The sequence below is a fragment of the Vidua chalybeata genome, chromosome 5 (assembly GCF_026979565.1).
Source record: "Vidua chalybeata isolate OUT-0048 chromosome 5, bVidCha1 merged haplotype, whole genome shotgun sequence".
Lineage (NCBI taxonomy): Eukaryota > Metazoa > Chordata > Aves > Passeriformes > Viduidae > Vidua > Vidua chalybeata.
The window spans coordinates 70,885,220-70,904,972 of NC_071534.1; the positions used below are offsets into that span (position 1 = coordinate 70,885,220).

Here is a 19,753-nt window from a genome sequence, read left to right on the forward strand (position 1 = left end):
CCCACCTTCTCCTCCACTCCTCCTTCCTTTAGGAATTCCCTGGGCAGGTTAAGAGGAGCCATCCAAAAATCTCCAAGAAAAAAATAGGGATCCAAGCCAGGCTTATCCCTAAAAAATGCCACTTCCAATTCCTCGAGGAGCCTGGAGCTGCAACTTGTGAAAATCCAAGAAGAGGTGTGGAAATCCAGTAAGAGGGACTCCAAATCCCGGGATTTTGGTCCCATGGAGACACGGACACAGCTGAGAGGGGTCCTGCTCCATGGGACAATCCCTGGGAAAGGTTACAGGATTTCCAGTGGGAAAACGGGGATTTATTAAAAGTTTTCCGTGTAATTTGGTAAACCTGAGCTCAGATTTCCCAGGTTTCAGAGTTCCCAGATTTCAGATTTCCCAGGATTCAGGGTTGGCTCTTTGCTCCTGGTAGCACAGGTAGGAAAAGGATTCCCCTCACTCCCAAAATCCCAGGTACTGGGGAGGGAGGAGCAGAGATTTGGGGACTTCGCTTCTTTTTCCTCCCCCCCTAAAAAAAAAAAAGAAAAACATGGAATTTTGTAAGCCTTGGCAAGGAGCCATTTCCAGAGTGACAATTCCAGCCTCTCTTCCTGAAATCCTGGTCTGTCCTGAGATGTCCTTGGGCAGGAAAAACATTCCAGAAAAATATTCCCTAGGAGAAGAAACAAAACGTTCCCGGTGGGAAAAGTGGCGTCACCCGGAAGGGAGGGATTGGGCTTTTCCACAGGGCTTGGGAACAAGTGGAATTCTGAGGAACATTCCCACATTTTCCCGTTTTCCTGGTTTCCCTGTGTGAATTTGCCCAGGAATCCTGAAAGACGCGGATCTTGGGATGCATTCAACATCCCAGGAAATATGGAATGAGTGGAATTCCAGCCCCAGGGAGTTGAGACCATCCAGGGAAATAAAGGATTTGAAATAATCAGGAAATAATCTCATTCCCAAATTAAATGGGCAAAAATGATCAGGGAAAGGGAGGCTTGGAGGAGCCACGGATTCCCTGGCTGGAAAATAAAATCATGGAATGGTTTGGATTGGAGGGACTTGAAGGAATATCCAATTCCACCCCTGCCATGGACGGGGAATCTTCTGCTATTCCAGGCTGCTCCAGCCCCATGTCCAGCCTGGCCTTGGACATTCCAGGGATGCAGGGGCAGCCCCAGCTGCTCTGGCAATTCCAGCCCAGCCAGGAATTCCCAATTCCCAAAATCCCGCCTATCCCTGCCCTATCCCTGTTTAAAGCCATTCCCTGTGTCCTTTTGCTCCATATTAAAAGAAAAACAACCTATTCAATAATTAAGTGCTCATTAAGAATTCAACATGGAATTTTTCTCCCAAATCCAGGGGCAAAAATCCCTCATCCCCCCTGTGCATCCCTTGGGAGGCTCTTCCCAATTCCTTTGGATGCTCTGGGACCAGGAGGCCAAATCCTGCTCCAGCCTTTAGGATTTGGAGCCAAAAGTTGGGGGAAGTTGTCACTGAGGCGGAGATGCCAAGCAGCAGAAATTCCATGAAAATCCTTTTTAGAGCTGGGAATCCACAGGGGTGGAGGCAGCAGGAGGGGAGGAATGGACCTGTGGGATCTGGGAGACTGAGGAAATCCCCTTCCTGTGTTGTTATTCCCAGATTTTTTCGGCCAATCCCTTCATTCTCCCTTTCCAGCCCAGTGCCATCCCTAAAAATCAGACCTCGCCTCCCCGGCTTTGGAATTTCCCAGCAGCTTTTGGCTCCAAATCCCAAATCCAAGGCTGGAGCAGGATTTGGCCTCCTGGTCCCAGGAGCATCCAAAGGAGTTGGGAAGAGCCTCCCAAGGGAATGATTTGGCTCAAAACTCTCCACCAAAATCCACATTCCTGAGGGATCCGAGCGATTTAATCCCGGTTTGGAAGAGCTGGGAAGTGAAAACCACTATTTAGGCAGGCCTAAGGTCAAGCTCAGTGGATTAAACCCAGCTCAAATTCCCATCACAGCTCGGGGAAATTGAGAACTGGAATTTTTTTTAATCCCCCCTGGATTAATCAAATGTTCCCTAGGGATTTGCCATCCGGGCTTTGGCAGGGCCACAGCATTCCGGGAATGGAGCCCCGGCGCTTCCCTGGAAATGTCAGGGCAGCCTAATCGAGTTCCTTGAAATGATCTCAGGGCAGCAGTGCGGGGAGAGGTTTTAGGTTTTCTGGTGGCTTTCCAGGCTCCGAAGCAGAAAATTCCAGAACATGCTTCGGAGAAAAGCCTTGGGAAAAGCCGAGGTGAGCAGCGGAAATCCGGGATTTAACGCGCATCAAGCCAGCTCACAAACCCGCATGGAATTTGGAAATAAAGAGGGATTCTGGATCGGGATTTGTGGCTCGGGGATGCGAATCCGTGGATTTAGGAGCGTTCCCAGCCCCTTTCCAGGAGGGGATTCCTGGAATATCGGATATTGGAATATGGATTCCTGCATGCAGCCAGGGGATCTTGGAATCTCCCGGCCGCAGCCTCCGATGTCCGCGGCAGTTCCTAAGCAACCCCGACAAAGGAAAAGGGATGGAGAGGGAGGAGAGGCTGGGTCGGGATAATTTGGTAATTGGATAACGAGCCAGCCCTGAAATGGCCACGGCTGAGCCTCACCCAGCACCCTCTGGATGTGCCGGGAGATTGGATCGGATCCGTCGGGAAGGAGCCGACAAAACCCTGCCAGATGGAAAAGCAGCCCCGAAAATCCCTGGTGGTGTTCCCAGCTGGAATGGGGCTCATTAATTATGGATTTTTACAGTGGGAGCAATTCAAGATGCCCTTAATGGAGGGCTGGATTTAATCCTGGAATCATGGAATGGTTCGGTGGGAGAGGATCCTAAAGCTCACCCCATGGCCAGGGACACCTCCCACGATCCCAAATTGTTCCAAGCTTTGTCCAGCCTGGCCTAAATCTTGGAAAAGCCTCCGTGACTCCCTCCAGCCTCTCCTGGGGCTTTTCCTGCCATCCACAATCCTTTTGGGGTGGAATCCCTGTCCCGGTTCCCAAATCCTCATCCCTGTTCCCAAATCCTTATCCCTATTCCCAAATCCCTATCCCTGTTCCCAAATCCTTATCCCTATTCCCAAATCCCCATCCCTGTTCCCAAATCCCCATCCCTGTTCCCAAATCCCCATCCCTGTTCCCAAATCCTTATCCCTGTTCCCAAATCCTCATCCCTGTTCGGAGCAGGAACAGCCCCCCCTATCCCTGAATCCCCAGGGAATTCCCATCCCCATTCCAAGGGTGGAATTGCGTCCCAACACCCTTGGGAAGGCAAAAAAAAAAAAAATCCTTGGAAAATCCTGGAAAACCTTCAATGCCAAGCAGGAAAGGGGGAAAAATCAGGATGGGGTTTGTCCCTGGAGATCCAAGGAGAAATCCCACCTTGGGCTGTTTGTCCTGCTCCATCTGGCACCTGAAACCACCTGGAAAATCCCAAAAAAAAAATCCTGGAAAGGCATCAAAACCCAGCTGGAGGGAATGAAACATTCCCTGAACCTTTCCAGCCTTTTCCAGCTGCTGCAGCCTCGGCAGTGGGATCAGATCCCAGCTCTGGGTGCAGGAAAAAGCAGGAGCAGCTCCAAGATCCTTGGGATAAAAGTGGATTTTCCATTGGGACGCAGAAAATCAGGGAAAATTCCCGGAGTGTGAGTGAGGATCCAGGCTCCCTTCACTAATTCCTGGATTTTCTGTCTGTGCTGCCCACGTGCCCAAGGAGGTGCAAAAATCCCTTTGGAAAAGGGGCAGGAGATGCAACAGAGGGAAAGAAATAAAAACATTCCAGGAAAATTTGGAGGATTTGGGATTATTTTTTCTCTTCCACCACTTTTTATCTCCTCTTCCTTTGGAGGGAAAGCAGCAAAATCCAAGTTTAATTCCAAGTTTAATTCCAAGTTTCATTCCAAGTTTCATTCCAAGTTTCATTCCAAGTTTCATTCCATGCCCAGGAGCTGCCACTGGATTGGATTTTTGTGTTTGGCCCGAGTGATTTTTGGGAATTTCCCAAAAAAGCCCCAAAGCCAGTTCATGCCAAGGAGCTTTCCTGACATTCCACTGGCATCCAAATCTCCAGGCTTTAATTAATTGAATTAATTTTTAATTAATTGAACTAATTTATTTAACTCCCAGGAAGATCAAACAGGGAGAGCTTTGTGGAAATCCAGGGATGCAAATGCCCTCGGAAAAGGTGAAAAAAAGTGCAAAAAAAGCAAAATAATTCTTCAAAATTTTGTATTCCCAGCTCTTCTCTTCCCATCGGATGGAGTTTTCCAACATTTGGGAAAACTTTACGGATTTGAGCTGTTGGAAGGAGTGAAAATCACCCCCAAAATGGGGTTAGAAGAGAAATCCCATAAAATCCCCTAAATCAGCCTGGTGGCAGAGGAAAGGTTTGCTGTAGGATTTTAGGGAAATTCTTCTCCTTCCATAGCCTGGAAAATGCAAACTGAGCCCTAAAAACTGGGGGAAAAAAGGGACAAAGCCAAACAGAAAAGTCCTTTTTGCCCCTCAACACATCCATGGAATTCCATGGAATTCTGGTGCTGGAAGCACCAAGGGATCACCAAGGGAGCTTCTGGGATTTGGGATTTTTTGTTTGGTTTTCGAAGTTCCTGGGCTGGAATGACCCCAAATCCCTGATTTTCCCCGGCTTGTGGAGATGAAACTTTAATGAGCTCCGAGCAAAGATTCACTCCCGGAAATCCAGCTCCCGGGAAAAGGTGAGGAGAGGTGGAATGCCAGGGATGTGTGGGATTGCTCCTCACTTCCTGCATTTTTCATAAATTCGGGATTTTTTCAGGGAAACTTTCGGGAAGTTTGAGGCCTCCAGGTCCTGTGGGCGCCCTCAGATGTTCCTGGCTCAGCTCGCTCCTTCCCGAGGGATATTTGGATGGAATTTGCCCTTGGAAACACAATTCTCCTGCAGCAAATTCTCCTCCCAGGGCGGGGAATTCCAAACCGTGGCAGCCAAAAAAAGACGGATTTGCTTTTCAAGGGATGAACCGGGAAAATCCTTCTTTTTCCTGCCTTCTCTTCCCTATTTTTCCTTAATAAAGCCACCACGAAAATTCCACATCTGAAATGTGGAAAAATCCATGTCTGGAGCGTGGATTTGCCCCTTCCAAGGACATTTTCCCTTCCCAACAAAGATTTTGTGGGGAAAAGAAATTTGTGGGGGGAATAAAACTCAGGAAAGCAGCCCAGGATGGGATCCAGAGGTGGAAAAGTCTCTCAGTCCCGTGCCCTGGTCCTTTTCCTTGGAAAAATCCCTCACGTGGATTTTCCCGCCCAGCTCCTGGTGTTGAGTTGAGCCTGGGAGTTTTCTTTCCCAGAAGCAGCTCCAAAATTCCAAACATTTGGAGGAAAAAATTCCCTTCCAGGCCTCAGGGAAGGAGGGGAGCCAGAACCACATCCCAGGAGCTGGAAGCTCCGAACTGAGGTGGGAAAGGAAGGAATTGCTGGAGAGGAGGATCCTGACTGGGCAGAATTCCCAAGGTTTGGAGGCAAAGGGAAGCTCCCAGCTCAGATCCTGGATCCTCATCCAGGAATTCCCACAATTCTGGCTCCTTCTCTCCACTCCAGGGAGTGGGAACATCTCCCCACCCTAAATGAGAGCCCACCCCAAATCTCTGCTGGCTCCAGGGGTTTCTCCAGGGATTTTTCCCACTTTTAGTGGGATTTGCCCCATTCCCAGGGATAACTGCTCCCCTCCAGCTCAGCCATGGCTTTTCCAAGGAAGTTTCAGAAAGGAGTTTTTGGATAATTTGGTCCTGGAGCCTCCAGGAGAATCCAACCCAGCCACAAATCCGTGGTGGGACCCTTTGGAGGGACCTGAGATCTTCCTTGGATCACATGGAAAAATCCCTGTCCCCAAATCTCCATCCCTGTTCCCAAATCTCCATCCCAATCCTCTTCTGCTCCCAAACCTTGGGGGATTCCAGGAGTTTCTTCTCCGGGCTCACTGGGACCAGTCTGGTGCTGGGAGCCCAAACTGGGAATTTCCCCCCCCCCACACCGGCTGCTGTTTTGGGATGATCCCAGTTAATCCTGCTGGAGTTTTAGGGAATTGGAACTTTTTTTCCCCTCATCCCACACCTCGTCCTTCCCATCCTCTCCCAAAGCTTCACCTGGGATTGTGCTCACAAATCCTGGGAGAAGTTTCCCAATTTTTCCATTTTCCGGGGGGTTTCCCTGCATGACTGGGAAGAGAAAATTCCCTGGGAAATGGGAAAAACAGGGAAAACCCTTCCAAATCCCCACTCTTGGAATAAAAACCACTTTTTGTGGGATAACCTCAATCCACGCTGGAACCCCAAGAGCCATCCTTGGAGCCGGAAAAAAAACCTTTGGAATTGAAACATCCCTGCCCCAAAACCCCGGGGACAAAGCCGTGCGTGATCCTACAAAATCCCGGCACTGACGCCAGCCCCGCGTTGGGGTGACTCTTCCCAGATTTTGGGATCCGACGTCTTTTCCCCACCCCCCCCACCCCAATTCCCGGTTTTTCCCTGCGGATGGGGAGAGGCTCCGTGACGTCGCCGGCTCGCTCTGATCTCATTTTAATGAAATCATTCCCAAGCCAAGGCTCCGCGTCTGGAATCACGACTCCAACCCCGTGATCCCTGGGTTTTTTATAAATACACCGGGGACGGGGGGGAAAGGTTTCCAGAGAGAGGGAAAAAAATATCCCAGTCCCTGGGAGGGAAAAATAAATAAATAAATAAAAAATAAAATATCAAGGAGGAGAAGTTGGGGAAAGGCTCCTGATGCCTCTTTCCTGGGAGTGATTCCACGGCAAATCCTTCCCATCCCAAGCATCCAGGAGAAGCAGGTGAGTGCCTGGATTCCATTCATTCCCCCATTTGCAAAAAAAAAAATATGAAATATTCCAGTGTTTTCCTTGGGAAATCAGATTCCAGGGTTTTTTTGGTTTTTAGGGACTGAGAGACTTCTCCACCTCCGGATCCCATCCTGGGCTGTTTTCCTGAGTTTTGCTCCCCCACAAATTTATTTTGCCACAAAATCTTTGCTGGGAAAGGAAAATGTCCTTGTAGGAGGCAAATCCACGCTCCAGGCATTGAATTTTCCAGGTTGTTTTGTTTTGGTTTGGTTTTTTTGGTTGGTTGGGTTTTTTGTTTTTGTTTTGTTTTGTTTTTTGTTGGGTTTTTTTGGGGTTTTTTTTGTTTGTTTTTTTGGTTTTTTTAGGGAAAAAAATAAAGGCAAGATAGGGAAAAGCAATCCAAGATATTTTGATATCAAGGGATTCAAAATTCCCCTCGCCCTCCCTCCTAGGAAAAGCAATTTTTTTTTTTTTTTTTATTATTATTATTATCCCAGCAATTCTGGGAGGCAGACTGGAATAGGCAGCAGGGGAAGGATTGGGAAATCTTGGGAAAAGGAAAATTAGGGAGATAAATCCCTGCTGTCACCGCAGGGATGGGGAGGAGAGCAGGGCACAGCCACCCCCGAGCCCCGAGCCCGCCCGGATTTTGGGAATCAGCCCCGGGAAAAGCGCAAAGCTCAGCGGGGAAGCGCAGGCAGCGCCAGACAGTTGAAGAAGTCCCCAGGTCCCATTCCCAGATTTATCCCAGACTTACCTGGGAAAATCCCGCTCCATTCCCGGCCCTCTGCCGCCGAGGCCAGCAGCGAATCCCTGCTCCCGCTTTTCCTCGCTGGAACGGGGCGCTTTTCTCCTTCCAAGCCCAGCGGGAGATTTTTCAGGGTCGGCAGCATCCCGATAAAATTCCTGGAAAACGCTCCCGGCTATCCCAGCAATTCCCGGCGGGCGGAGCAGCAGCGCGGATTTAATTCCCATTTTCCTCCGATTCACCGCGGGTGGTTTTCCTCCTTTTCTTTTTTTTTTTTTTTTTTTTTTTTTTTTTTTTAGCAAGGAGGAAAACGCAATTCCAGCTTTTTTTCCTGCTCCGTAAAAACTTCCTGGAGCGGAGGCGCACAACCCGCCCCCCACCCCCGGCAAAAACAAACCCAATCCCCAAAAAAAATCAGCTTTTCCTTGCTTTTTTTTTTTTTTTTTTTTTTTTTTCCTTTGATTTCTGTTCCTTTTGCCAGGATATCCATCCCGGCGAGGAGCAGGAATGGGCGCGGACGGCTCCAGCCGCGTTTTCCCCTTGTTCTGCCTTTCCCTCGGCTCAGCTGAGATTCCCAGAGTTTTGCTGAGCGGGAAAGGATGGGAAAAAATCCCAGGAAAAGGCGCTGGATTCAGTCCGTGGAGGGAGCTGCTGCTCCGAGATTCCAGACGGGGCAGGAACACCCCGGGGATCTGCCAGCTCTGGAAGGGCTTTGGGCGGCATTCCCGCTCCCCATGCGGGATTTGGGAATCACGCAGGGGTGGGAAAATCCCCAATCCCTAAATTCCCACCCCGAGCATCCCATCCTGCAGGGCTTTGCTGAGGGTGGAGGGAGGTGAAACGCAGCTGGGAAAAAAAAGGGGGAATTTTGGGTTGGGAGGAATCTTCATCCCGAGTCCTTCGGGAATCTCAGCCTTGGATCACGTGGAAAAATCCCTGTCCCCAAATCTCCGTCGCCTTTTCCACGAAAAAATTAAATCCTGGGGTATCCTCATGTTTAAGTGGCCAAATGTGGGATTTGGGGCTGGAGGAAAGGCGAGTTTGGGGTCCTCAATGATCCCATGTGGAGGTCGAGTGCCTGGGAAGGGTTTTCCTCCCTTGATCCTGCAGGAAAAGCTTTCCCTGGATCATTCCACGGCTGCTCCTCTTCCTCTCCCATCCGGATCCAGGGAAAGGTGGAGGGGATGGATTTTGGGGTTTTGGGAAGGGGTGAAATGGGAGGCAAAGAAGTGGGAATGGAGCAGCTCCCTGGAATCCTGAGGGAGGATCGGCACGGCCAAATCTCCCTCGGGAAGGGGGAAAAGGGAAGAGTTCAGGGAATGAACCTCCCAAACCTCTCCCCTTTCCCATGGATAGCAAAGAGCAGAGTTAAAGGGATAAACCTGCCCAAATTTAAGGGGAAATTTCCCAAAAGTCCCTCTCCAAGGGATGGAAAAGGGCAGAATTAAAGGGATAAACCTGCCCAAAATTCCCCCTCCAAGGAATGGCGAAAGGCAGAATTTAGAGGATGAAACTTCCCAAATCTCTCCCTCTACGGACAATAAAGGGCAGAGTTAATGGGAATAGACAGAAATTCCCTCTCCAAGGAGTGGCAAAAGGCAGAATTTAGGGGATAAGGCTGCCCGAAATTCCCTCTCCAAGAGATGGCAAAGGGAAGAATTAAAGGGATAAACAAACCTTTCCAAAATTCCCCCTCCAAGGACCAGCAATGGGCAGAGTTAAGGGGATAAACCTGCCCAAAATTCCCTCTCCGAGGAATGGCAAAAGGCAGAATTTAGAGGATAAAATAATTCCCAAATCTCCCTCTCCAAGAGACAGCAAAGGGCAAAGTTAAGGGGAAAAGACCTTCCCAAAATTCTCTTTCCAAGGAATGGAGAAAGGCAGAATTTAGGGAATAAAACTTCCCAAAATTCCCTCTCCAAGGACAGACCTAAGGGCAGACCTAAAGAGAATAAATCTGCCCAGAATTCCCTCTCCAAGGAATGGAAAAAAAGGCAGAATTTAGAGGATGAAATTTCCCAAATCTCCTCCTCTCTTGGACAATAAAGGGTAGAATTAAGGGAATAAACCTGCCCCAAATTCCCACTCTGAGGAACAGCCAAAGGGCAAATTTAAGGGGAAAAAACCTTCCCAAAATTCCCTCTCCAAGGACAGACCTACAGGCATAAACCCGCCCGAAATTCCCTCTCCAAGGAATGGCAAAAGGTGGAATTTCGGGGATAAAACTTCCCAAAATTCCCCCTCCACGGACAGGGAAGGGCAATTTTAGGGAGCGTGGCTCAGCAGGTGACAGATCCCAGACCGTGGATGGAGTTTGGATGGATCTGAGGAACACCCCCCCCCATTCCCAGGAGTATTCCCAAGACCTCCTGCTGCTCCGCAGGCCCCCGTGGGAATGAAATCCGCTCCCAACCCCAAAATCAGGGATGGAATTCCAGCCCCAGCTGAGGTCCCCGCCATCCCTGGGATTGTCCCCAACCAGGAATTGCCGCGCGAGCTGGTGGCCACAAGATGGGGCCAGAAGATTGGGAATGCCAGCAGGATTCCAGGGTTTTGGGAATGCCAGCAGGATTCCAGGAGCTTGGAGAGCCCCGCCCGGCCTCGGGGCTGGCTGGGGACATTTTTCCATGCTGGGAATGGGCAAAAGGCCCCGCGGGAGATCCTTGGTGGCTTTTTGGAGAGGTCAGGTGGGGATAAAGGGAGATGGGGAGGGTTTGTGGAGCAGGAGGGCTGTCCAGGGATTTACAGCCCCCAAAAATGGGCCAAAAAGACCCCAAAAATACCCCAAAAATGACCGTGTTTCAAGCAGGAGGATCCTGGGGATGGAGCAAGCCCGGAGCAGCCGAGGCCAAGGCTGGAGAGGGGACACGGGGCCATCACACGGGATCATCATTCCCACGTCCTTTTGGGACTGAGGGGGGTGGGATGGGCTTGAGGAACATCTCTGGTGACTTCAGGGCGAGCAGGGGACAGGGAATGCCACCTTTGTGGCAGCCAGTGGCAGCCAGGGACACTTTGAGGAGCTGGAGCGGGATCTGTGGGGTCCCCGTGGTCCAAACAGGGTCTCCTGCAGCAGCCACGCGTGTGCCGTGAAGGAAAGGCAAAATCCTCCTCTCCATGGAAATTCCATGAAGGAAAGGCAAAATCCTCCTCTCCATGGAAGCTCCATGAAGGAAAGGCCAAGTCCTGCCCTCCATGGAAGCTCCATGGAAGTTCCATGGAAGAAATGTCAAATTCTCTCCATGGAATCTCCATGGAAGCAAAGGCCAAATCCTCTCATCCATGGAAGCTCCATGGAAGTTCTGTGAAGGAAAGGCCAAATTCTCCTCTCCGTGGAATCTCCATGGAAGTTCTGTGAAGGAAAGGCCAAATTCTCTCGTCCATGGAAATTCCATGAAGAAAAGGTCAAATTCTCCTCTCCATGGAAGTTCCATGGAAGCAAAGGCCAAGTCCTGCCCTCCATGGAAGCTCCATGGAAGAAATGTTAAATCCTCCTCTCCATGGAATCTCCACGGAAGTTCTGTGAAGGAAAGGACAAATCCTCTCATCCATGGAAGCTCCACAAAGGAAAGGCCAAATCCTCATCTCCATGGAAGCTCTGTGGAAACTCCGTGGAAAATCCACGAAGCAAAGGCCAAATCCTCCTCTCTGTGGAAATTCCATGAAGGAAAGGTCAAATTCTCCTCTCCATGGAAGTTCCATGGAAGCAAAGGCCAAGTCCTCTCATCCATGGAAGCTCCATGGAAGTTCCAGGAAAGAAATGTCAAATTCTCCTCTCCATGGAAATTCTATGGAAGCAAAGGCCAAACCCTCACCTCCATGGAAGCCCTGTGAAAACTCCATGGAAACTCCACGAAGGAAAGGCCAAATCCTCTCATCCATGGAAGCTTCATGGAAGTTCCATGAAAGCAAAGGCCAAATCCTTCGTCCATGGAAGCTCCACAAAGCAAAGGCCAAATCCTCCTCTCCATGGAAGTTCCATGAAGGAAAGCCCAAACCCTCACCTCCATGGAAGCCCTGTGGAAACTCCGTGGAAACTCCATGAAGGAAAGTCCAAATCCTCTCATCCATGGAAGCTCCATGGAAGTTCCATGAAAAAAATGTCAAATTCTCCTCTCCGTGGAAGCTCCATGGAAGCAAAGGCCAAACCCTCACCTGCATGGAAATTCCATGGAAGCTCCATGGAACTGAAGCTCCTTGGACATCCCACCTCCCACCAGCACCCCAAACCAAGGGCTGGGCGTTGCTCCTTCCCACCTGTCCCACCCTTTGGATGGGACCTGGGAGGTGACTCCAAGAGCGCAGGAAGGGGAGTTTAGGGATCGGGAAGGGATGAGGAGATCTGGACCTCCCCAGCTCCCACGGGAAGCTCACGTCCCTCTCTGCCCTCCCCTGGGTGTCTCCACGGCCAGGCCACCGCCATGTCCCACCCCAGGCTGCTGCTGCTCCTCGTCCTGCTCGGAGCTGCCGGGACCGGCCGGGCCCTGAGCCTCTCCAGCGCCGCCTCCATCTACAGCTGCCTCAACGCCGCCCTGTCGGGAGCGCAGGGGATCCTTCCCGAGGAGAACGCCGTCCTGGACAAGCGCGGCTCCGAGTCGCCGTCCCTGGAGGAGGCGTCCGAGGAGGACGCGGCGGAGGAAGAGCTGGGGAAAAGGACATTCCCGGGGGACAGCCACTTCAAACACGCGTCCCCGGCGCCGGCGAAGGGCAAGACCTACCAGAACCGGGCCAAGAGCGACCGGCGCACCAAGGTCACGCTGTCCCTCGACGTCCCCACCAACATCATGAACATCCTCTTCAACATCGCCAAGGCCAAGAACTTGCGGGCCAAGGCGGCGGCCAACGCCCACCTCATGGCCCAGATCGGGCGGAGGAAGTGACTGGGCCACCGCCGGAGGGGACTCGTGGCCGGGTGTGACATCGGCGCTGTCTGGTTTTGACCCATCGAGCGGCCTCACATCCATATTCCTTCTCCTCCCCTTGTCTCCTCCCCGCTCGCCTCCGCCATTCCTTCCGGACATTTCCACGCGCAGGGAAGAGGTCCCCGTCCCCGGCAGGGCGCGGGGGACGCGTCACCCGGGAAGGTTCCTGATTAAAGTTGCGATCTCTGGAGTTTCCAATGCTTCGTTGTCCCATCTCCTGCCCCGGCTGCTCCGTTGGGTCCGTAGGGATTCCTCCCCCAGCTCGGCCTCGTGGCCCTGTCCCCACCACGGCCTTCCCAAATCCCACCACGAGCTGCTCCTGCCACGGCCACCAATCCACCGGGAAGGGAAAGGTGCAGGGACAACCTCAGGATGGATTGCCCAGCTCCTCCTCCTGGGTCTTCCCTGAGTCACCAGCACCTTCAGCATCAACTTCCCACCCACACAGCCCCGGTGTCCCCTGATGGGCCCTGTCACCCACACAGCCCCGGTGTCCCCTGATGGGCTCTGGCCATTGTCACCCACACGGCCCCGGTGTCCCCTGATGGGTCCTGGCCACTGTCACCCACACAGCCCCGGTGTCCCCTGATGGGCTCTGGCCATTGTCACCCACACAGCCCCGGTGTCCCCTGATGGCCATCGTCACCCACACAGCCCCGGTGTCCCCTGATGGCCATCGTCACCCACACAGCCCCGGTGTCCCCTGATGGCCATCGTCACCCACACAGCCCCGGTGTCCCCTGATGGGCTCTGGCCATTGTCACCCACACGGCCCCGGTGTCCCCTGATGGCCATTGTCACCCACACAGCCCTGGTGTCCCCTGATGGGCCCTGGCCATTGTCACCCACACAGCCCCAGTGTCCCCTGATGGGCCCTGGCCATTGCCACCCACACAGCCCCAGTGTCCCCTGATGAGTCCGGCCAGGGCCGCCCACACGGCCCCAGGTGGGTTTGGATCCCAGGACCTGCAGGTGGCTCCGTGGCTGCTCCAAACCCACCCTGGGTCCCACCACGAATTCCCACCTGTCCCTTCCCATTTCCCCACTGCTCCGTTTTCCAGCTGGTCCAGGTTCAGCTCCTCATCCACAGACCATCCGTGCTCACCCCGCTCCTTCCCGGCCCTCCACCTTGGAATATCCATCCCTTCCTCTAAACCCTTCTGTCCACCTCCCAGCCCCGCTGGAATTCCACCTGTTCCCTCTTCCCTGCATGCAGCAGGTTTGGGAGGTGGAGAGAAATTTGGGAAGGAAATCTGGGACATAAATTTGGCCCTTCTTCCCCTGGGAGGTGGTCACCAAGAGGAGAAAATGAGATCCTGCCAGCCCCACCCAGGGCTTGGCCACGGGGACATTCCGGGTGGGACACCACGGGACAGCCAGAGGGTTGGAAATGTCCTGGTGGGTGGGAAATGTCCTGGAGAGCCGTCAGAGGGACAATGACCTCCTGCCTCAGCGCCAGGGGTGCACGGGAGGGGGTCTTTTCCCATCGCGATCCGCTGGAATCTTGGATTATATGGATTTTTATAGCCCAGCAAATTCCCGGTGTTCTCATCCAGCAGGTCGCGGGCATTGTCCCCATTTTCCGTGCAGGGAAACTGAGGCACGGGAAGAACAAGGTCACACCTGCTCCGTGTCCAGTTGGACGCTCATCCCTTTGTTGGGATTGCGGGTTGTCCGGGTGGCCCCAGGTGTCCCAGGCTCAGCCATCGGGATGCTCAGAGGATCCTTGGAAGGAGGGACAGAGGGATTTGCTCAGAGCCCAGGGAGAAATCCCTGCTTTGAGCAGAAAGTTGGGAGAGGTTTCCCACTGGGATTCCCAGGAAAGCGCCGCTCCAGGTTGGGAACAGCTTTTCCCCCCCCACCAGCCCTGCCTGGGATCCTTTCCCAGCTCCTGGCTGGACAAGGAGAACATCCCAGCCCTGTGGGAGAGACTGGAATTCCAAAGGTCGCCTGCCTGGAGCTCCCACGGGATCTTTCCTCTGGAAGGAAGGAAATTCCCAGGGAAGTGGGAAGGGATGAGCGCAGGGATCTGCTGGTTCCAGGCAGAGCTGAGGCAGGGGCAGCTCTTATCAGCTGATAAGGAGTGGTGGGGAAGGCAGGGATCCTCCCTTCCAGCTGCATCCCGGCGGGAGTCCCGCCCACACCTGGCACCTGGACAAACGGATCCTTCCCAAATTAACCCTTCCCAAACAGATCCTTCCCAAAGGAATCCTTCCCAAACTGACTCTTCCCAAACGGATCCTTCCCAAATTAACCCTTCCCAAACTGATCCTTCCCAAAGGAATCCTTCCCAAACTGACTCTTCCCAAACGGATCCTTCCCAAATTAACCCTTCCCAAACTGATCCTTCCCAAAGGAATCCTTCCCAAACTGACTCTTCCCAAATGGATCCTTCCCAAATTAACCCTTCCCAAACTGATCCTTCCCAAAGGAATCCTTCCCAAACTGACTCTTCCCAAATGGACCCTTCTGAAATTGATCCTTCCCAAATGGATCCTTCCTAAACTAATCCTTCCCAGATTGATCCTTCCCAACCTGATCCTTCCCAAGTGGAACCTTCTGAAATTAATCCTTCCCAAACGGATCCTTCCCAAATTAACCCTTCCCAAACTGATCCTTCCCAAAGAATCCTTCCCAAACTGACTCTTCCCAAATGGACCCTTCTGAAATTAATCCTTCCCAAATTCACCCTTCCCAAATTGATCCTTCCCAAACTGACTCTTCCCAAATGGACCCTTCTCAAATTAATCCTTCCCAAATTCACCCTTCCCAGGCTCTGCCCAGCGGCTCCGGGGTGCCCAGAGGAGCTGAAGCACCGGCAGATTTCCTGAGGAAACGGGGTGGGAATGGGAGCACTGGAATCTCCACCAACCCTCCCGTGGGGCTGGGAGCACCCAGAGCTTGGGAATGCTTGGGAAGGGCAGCATCGATGTTTGGGGAGGTTTGTGGAATTTTGTAGGATCCAAGGGAGGATTCCAGGCAGGATTTAGCCTTTCCTGCCTTTTCTCACAGGGATGAAACCCAAACTCTTGGTCTTGTACCCGGAGCTGCTCACCCAGACCCACACATCCTCCTGCTCCCACTGGATCCCATCCCAAATCCTTCCCCCTGCTGGATCCCATCCAGCCCATCCCAAATCCTTCCCACTGCTGGATCCCCTTCAGGTGATCCCAAATCCTTCCCTCTGCTGGATCCCCTTCAGGTGATCCCAAATCCTTCCCTCTGCTGGATCCTCTCCAGCTGATCCCAAATCCTTCCCCTCTTCTGGATCCCATCTAGCCCATCCCAAATCCTTCCCTCTGCTGGATCCTCTCCAGCTGATCCCAAATCCTTCCCTCTGCTGGATCCCATCCAGCCCATCCCAAATCCTTCCCCCTGCTGGATCCCATCCAGCCCATCCCAAATCCTTCCCTCTGCTGGATCCCCTTCAGGTGATCCCAAATCCTTCCCTCTGCTGGATCCTCTCCAGCTGATCCCAAATCCTTCCCCCAGGTATCCAGCTCTTCCCTGCCTCCGCAGGGATGAGGAATCCCCTCATCCTCCTTTTCCTCCTCCACGTGCCAACACTCCAAGATTTTTTCCCCACTTTTTTCCCTCCCATCAGAGCAAACCAGAGGTGCTGCAAGAGTTCCAACATTCCCGAGGACAGCAGGATCCTGAATTCCATCCTGGGACCGAGGAGGATCCAGCCCCGCCTGCTGAGGGACAGATTCCAAAATTACACTCCCAGTATTTAGGGAATACCCCCACGTTCACATCCATGGGGTTTCATCTGGGAAAACCAAGGCAATTCCCAGCAGCGGGCAGGACAAGGAATGGGATGGATTTGTAGGGAATTCTGTCAGGAGCTCTGGAGCAGGGGCTGCAGGCCCACCTGGAGCCATCCCTGGTGGAATGAATCCCCTTCCTGGGATGCTCCTGGAACATCCTGTCCCACAGCTGGGATGTCCCTGGGATTCCTGCCTGCTCCAGACTGGCCCAGGTGGGGCCGGGACCATTTATCCTGGGATTTGGGGCATTCCCACCAGCCAGGAGCTCCTCATGGACCCCCCTCAGCACAGGGACAGGAGATGGAAAATCCAAAGCAGGGTGAGGCCCTTCCCCACATCCCAGCCCCAGCTCCATTGGCTGCTGGACAGGATCTCCATGTCATTCCCGTGTGCTTTTCCTTTGATCCTTCATCCATTCCCTTCCTGACCAGTTTTTACGGATTTTTCCCGGGAACAGCCTCATTTCCTGCTTTCCTCAGATGATCCCAACCCTCCACTGAACCCAAGCAAGGCTTGGGACAGACCAGGAATGTCCAAGGGGACCAAACCGTGATTCCCAAGGAGCTGTTCCCACATCCTAAACGTGTGTAAAGTTTTAAAACTCCTTTTCCCGGCCTCTGGGACACCTCGTGTCCATGAATTCCTTGATTTTGCCTGCTTTGCGTGGAAAATAAAACCATTGTCCACCTGCAACGGGATTGGTCTCACTGGTGACTTCAGTCCTGGCTTTAGCCCCTCTCCCACAGCTTCTCCAGGATTTCCAGGACATCCCTAACTCCCCATCTCTGATGGAATTTTTATCCCTATTTCAGGGAAGGGACACTGAGGCATGGAAAGGTCCCCTCCCCACCGGTGTGCCAGGCCCCTCATTCCCTCTGGAAGTGGGATCCAGCTTCCACGGGGAAGGCTTCGGCTTGTCATTATCCATGGTTTGGGCTCAAGGAGTCAAAATTCAGGATTATTTGGGGTCAGGGAGCTGGAGCTGCCCTGGAGCTGGGACAGTCCAAATTTTCATGGATCCAGTGCTGGAAGAACCATCCCAGTCCCGTGATCCCAGCCCAGGAGCCCCATCCCCAGGAATTCCAGCGTTTGGAAAAGGAGGGTGAGAAGCAGAAAACCCATTCCCAGCCCTGAAGGTTGCAAGGGAATTTTGGAAAATGAGCTTAGTCCTTTAAATAAATTAATTTTTAAAAATTTATTTCCCCCCCCCAAAAAAAAAAAAAATTCCTGAAATTTTCCTGAATTCACGGGAGGTGCTGATGGACGTTATAGGGAAAGCAGCAGTGAGTGAGGATTTAGAAGCCAAGAAAACCCCAAATTCCATGGATTTGCAGGTGCAAATCCTTCAAAGCGCCTCCATTTCCCACCTTGGCATTCCCAGAATTCCCGGAGCCTTTCCCAGCAGGAGGGGACAGGTTTTAGTGTCCTCGCGTCCCCCGTCACCACCTCACCCACCAGACCCTCTCTGCCACCACCAAACAATTCCAGGAGGGCACCATTCCCGCGGTTCCTGCGTGATCCAGGGGGTTTTGGGATCTTCTGGACCTCTTCAGGCGCGGTGCTCCCACTTCCAGCCAGGTGAATTCCACAAAGGCCAAGGGAAGATCTGGAGGAGTGCCAAGAATATTCCGTCGGCGCCGTGCTCCTGGCTGGATCCTCCATCCATGACACCCACAGCTCCCAGGCAGAGCTGGAATTGTCCCTTCCCAAAGCTCCTGGAGCGCTGCGCACGTGCTGAAAACCCATCACTTTTAATTAAATTAAAGAGGTTTTTTCCCAGCTCCTAAACCTGCTGGGGCCAGGAGGCTGGAAGGAGGCATGGAAAAACCTCATTCCTTCTGCTGGGAACGCTCCAAGGAAAAGGGCAGCTGGAGGTGAGGCAGCTCCCGGGATTTCCCACCTCGGTGACCTCCCAGCCCCAGGAGCTCCCATGAGGAAAAAATCAGGATTTAAATCCAGCTCCCTTCCCTCAGGTCATTTAAACATTCCCGAGCCAGCCCTTCAATTCCAGCCTGATCCAGCTTTTTGGGTTTTTTTTTCCCCCTTGGATTTTTACTTTTTTTTCCTTGGATTCCTCTTTTTCCTTTCATTTTTTTCCTCCCCAAGCTGCTTTTCTTGGCTCCCTCACGGCACAGGGAGTCCCCAGAGGAGGAGGAATATCCATGCTGCAATCCAGGGAAAGGCAGAGGTCAGGCTCAATCCCCTTTTCCAGCTCATTTGCAGCTTCCAGGGATTCTTGCATCACGTCTGGGAGCAGCCAGGAGAGGGAAGGAATTTTTTTTCAGGGAGACAGGGAGCTTGGACACGGTTTTATAGGAGGCTGACAGAGCCAAAACGCTGGAATTCCCATCTCAATTCCAATTAAATTTCCAGCCCTGGCAGCAGGACAGGGATTGCTTCAGCAGGAATGAGAGGTTTAAGGATTCCCTAGGGAATTGCTGGCAAAAAATATGGAAAAAAGTGGATTTAATCTAAAAGCGAAAGCGTGACAAAGCTCCTTGGCAAAGCTCAGCCTGCAGCTTTTACTGGATGGGTAAAGCTCAGGGAAAAAGCAAAATAAAACCTAAATTTGAGCCACCTGAAAGTAAAAATAAACAAAAAATGAGCTGTGTGGAGGTTGGGAATGGGAAAGGATAAAAGGAATAAGGGAGATCTTCCCATGGAATCCCAAGGTTCAGAGGGAGCCCCTTCATCAACAGTTTAAAGTTTTTAACCTTTAAATTAAAAAATGAAATTCAAATTAAAGCTCTTAACTAATGGCCTAGCTAAAACAATTGAACAAAAGGTTCTGTAGAATTTACTATCAGCACAAAATAATTCGCTCAATGGCTTAATTATGAATAAAAGGCAATTAAGAATGGTGGAGGGGTGGAACAGGGATGATGTTCCTGCAGGCTGGAATTTTGTTTTGCTATTCCCAGAAGAGAAAATAAAGCTGAAGTCACTCGACCAGGATTCACCTCCTGTGGAGAGAATTGGAGGCTCCAGCTCCCCAAAATCTGTGAGGTTTCCCCCAAAATCCCTCAGGGGACAACCTGGGATGGGAGCTTTGGGGTGACTCAAGGGACCCCGACCTTCCCAGGGGCCACCAAAGAGTTTTGGGATCCTTCCACCTCCTGTCCCAAATGCCAAACACAGCTCCCCTCCCTTTCCCTGTCCGCATTCCTGGCCGGCCCTGGAATCTTCTCAGGGACAATCTGGGACGGCGGCTTTGGGGTGAAAATCTTTGGGGTGGCTCAAGGGACCTGGACCTTCCCAGGGGCCACCTCCAACCTGGTCCTGGCTGTCGCCACCCCTGGCTTTTTAGGGCCAACAAAGAGTTTTTGGGGTCCTTCCACCTCCTGTCCCAAAGATCAGACGGAGCTCCCCTCTCCTCTCCCCATTCCTGGCTGGATTTCCCTGTTTTGGGAATATTTCCCAAATCCTCAGCACTGCCCCAAAACCAGCAGGATTTGCTCAGGCAACACC

The 19,753-nt window shown here is 52.2% G+C and overlaps 1 protein-coding gene across 1 annotated transcript; it reads left to right on the plus strand.

The window, feature by feature from the left end:
• Window positions 1–6,759: 6,759 nt before the first annotated feature.
• UCN3 (urocortin 3) lies at window positions 6,760–12,705 on the plus strand. Its single transcript, XM_053943890.1, has 2 exons — window positions 6,760–6,836; window positions 12,006–12,705. Exon 2 carries the CDS (start codon window positions 12,015–12,017, stop codon window positions 12,471–12,473), a length of 459 nt encoding a protein of 152 aa, XP_053799865.1. The 5' UTR covers window positions 6,760–6,836; window positions 12,006–12,014; the 3' UTR covers window positions 12,474–12,705.
• The last annotated feature ends 7,048 nt before the right edge of the window (window positions 12,706–19,753 follow it).

Coding starts and splice junctions, on each gene's coding strand:
- UCN3 (XM_053943890.1), top strand. CDS start 12,015: ATGTCCCACCCCAGGCTGCTGCTGCTCCTCGTCCTGCTCGGAGCTGCC.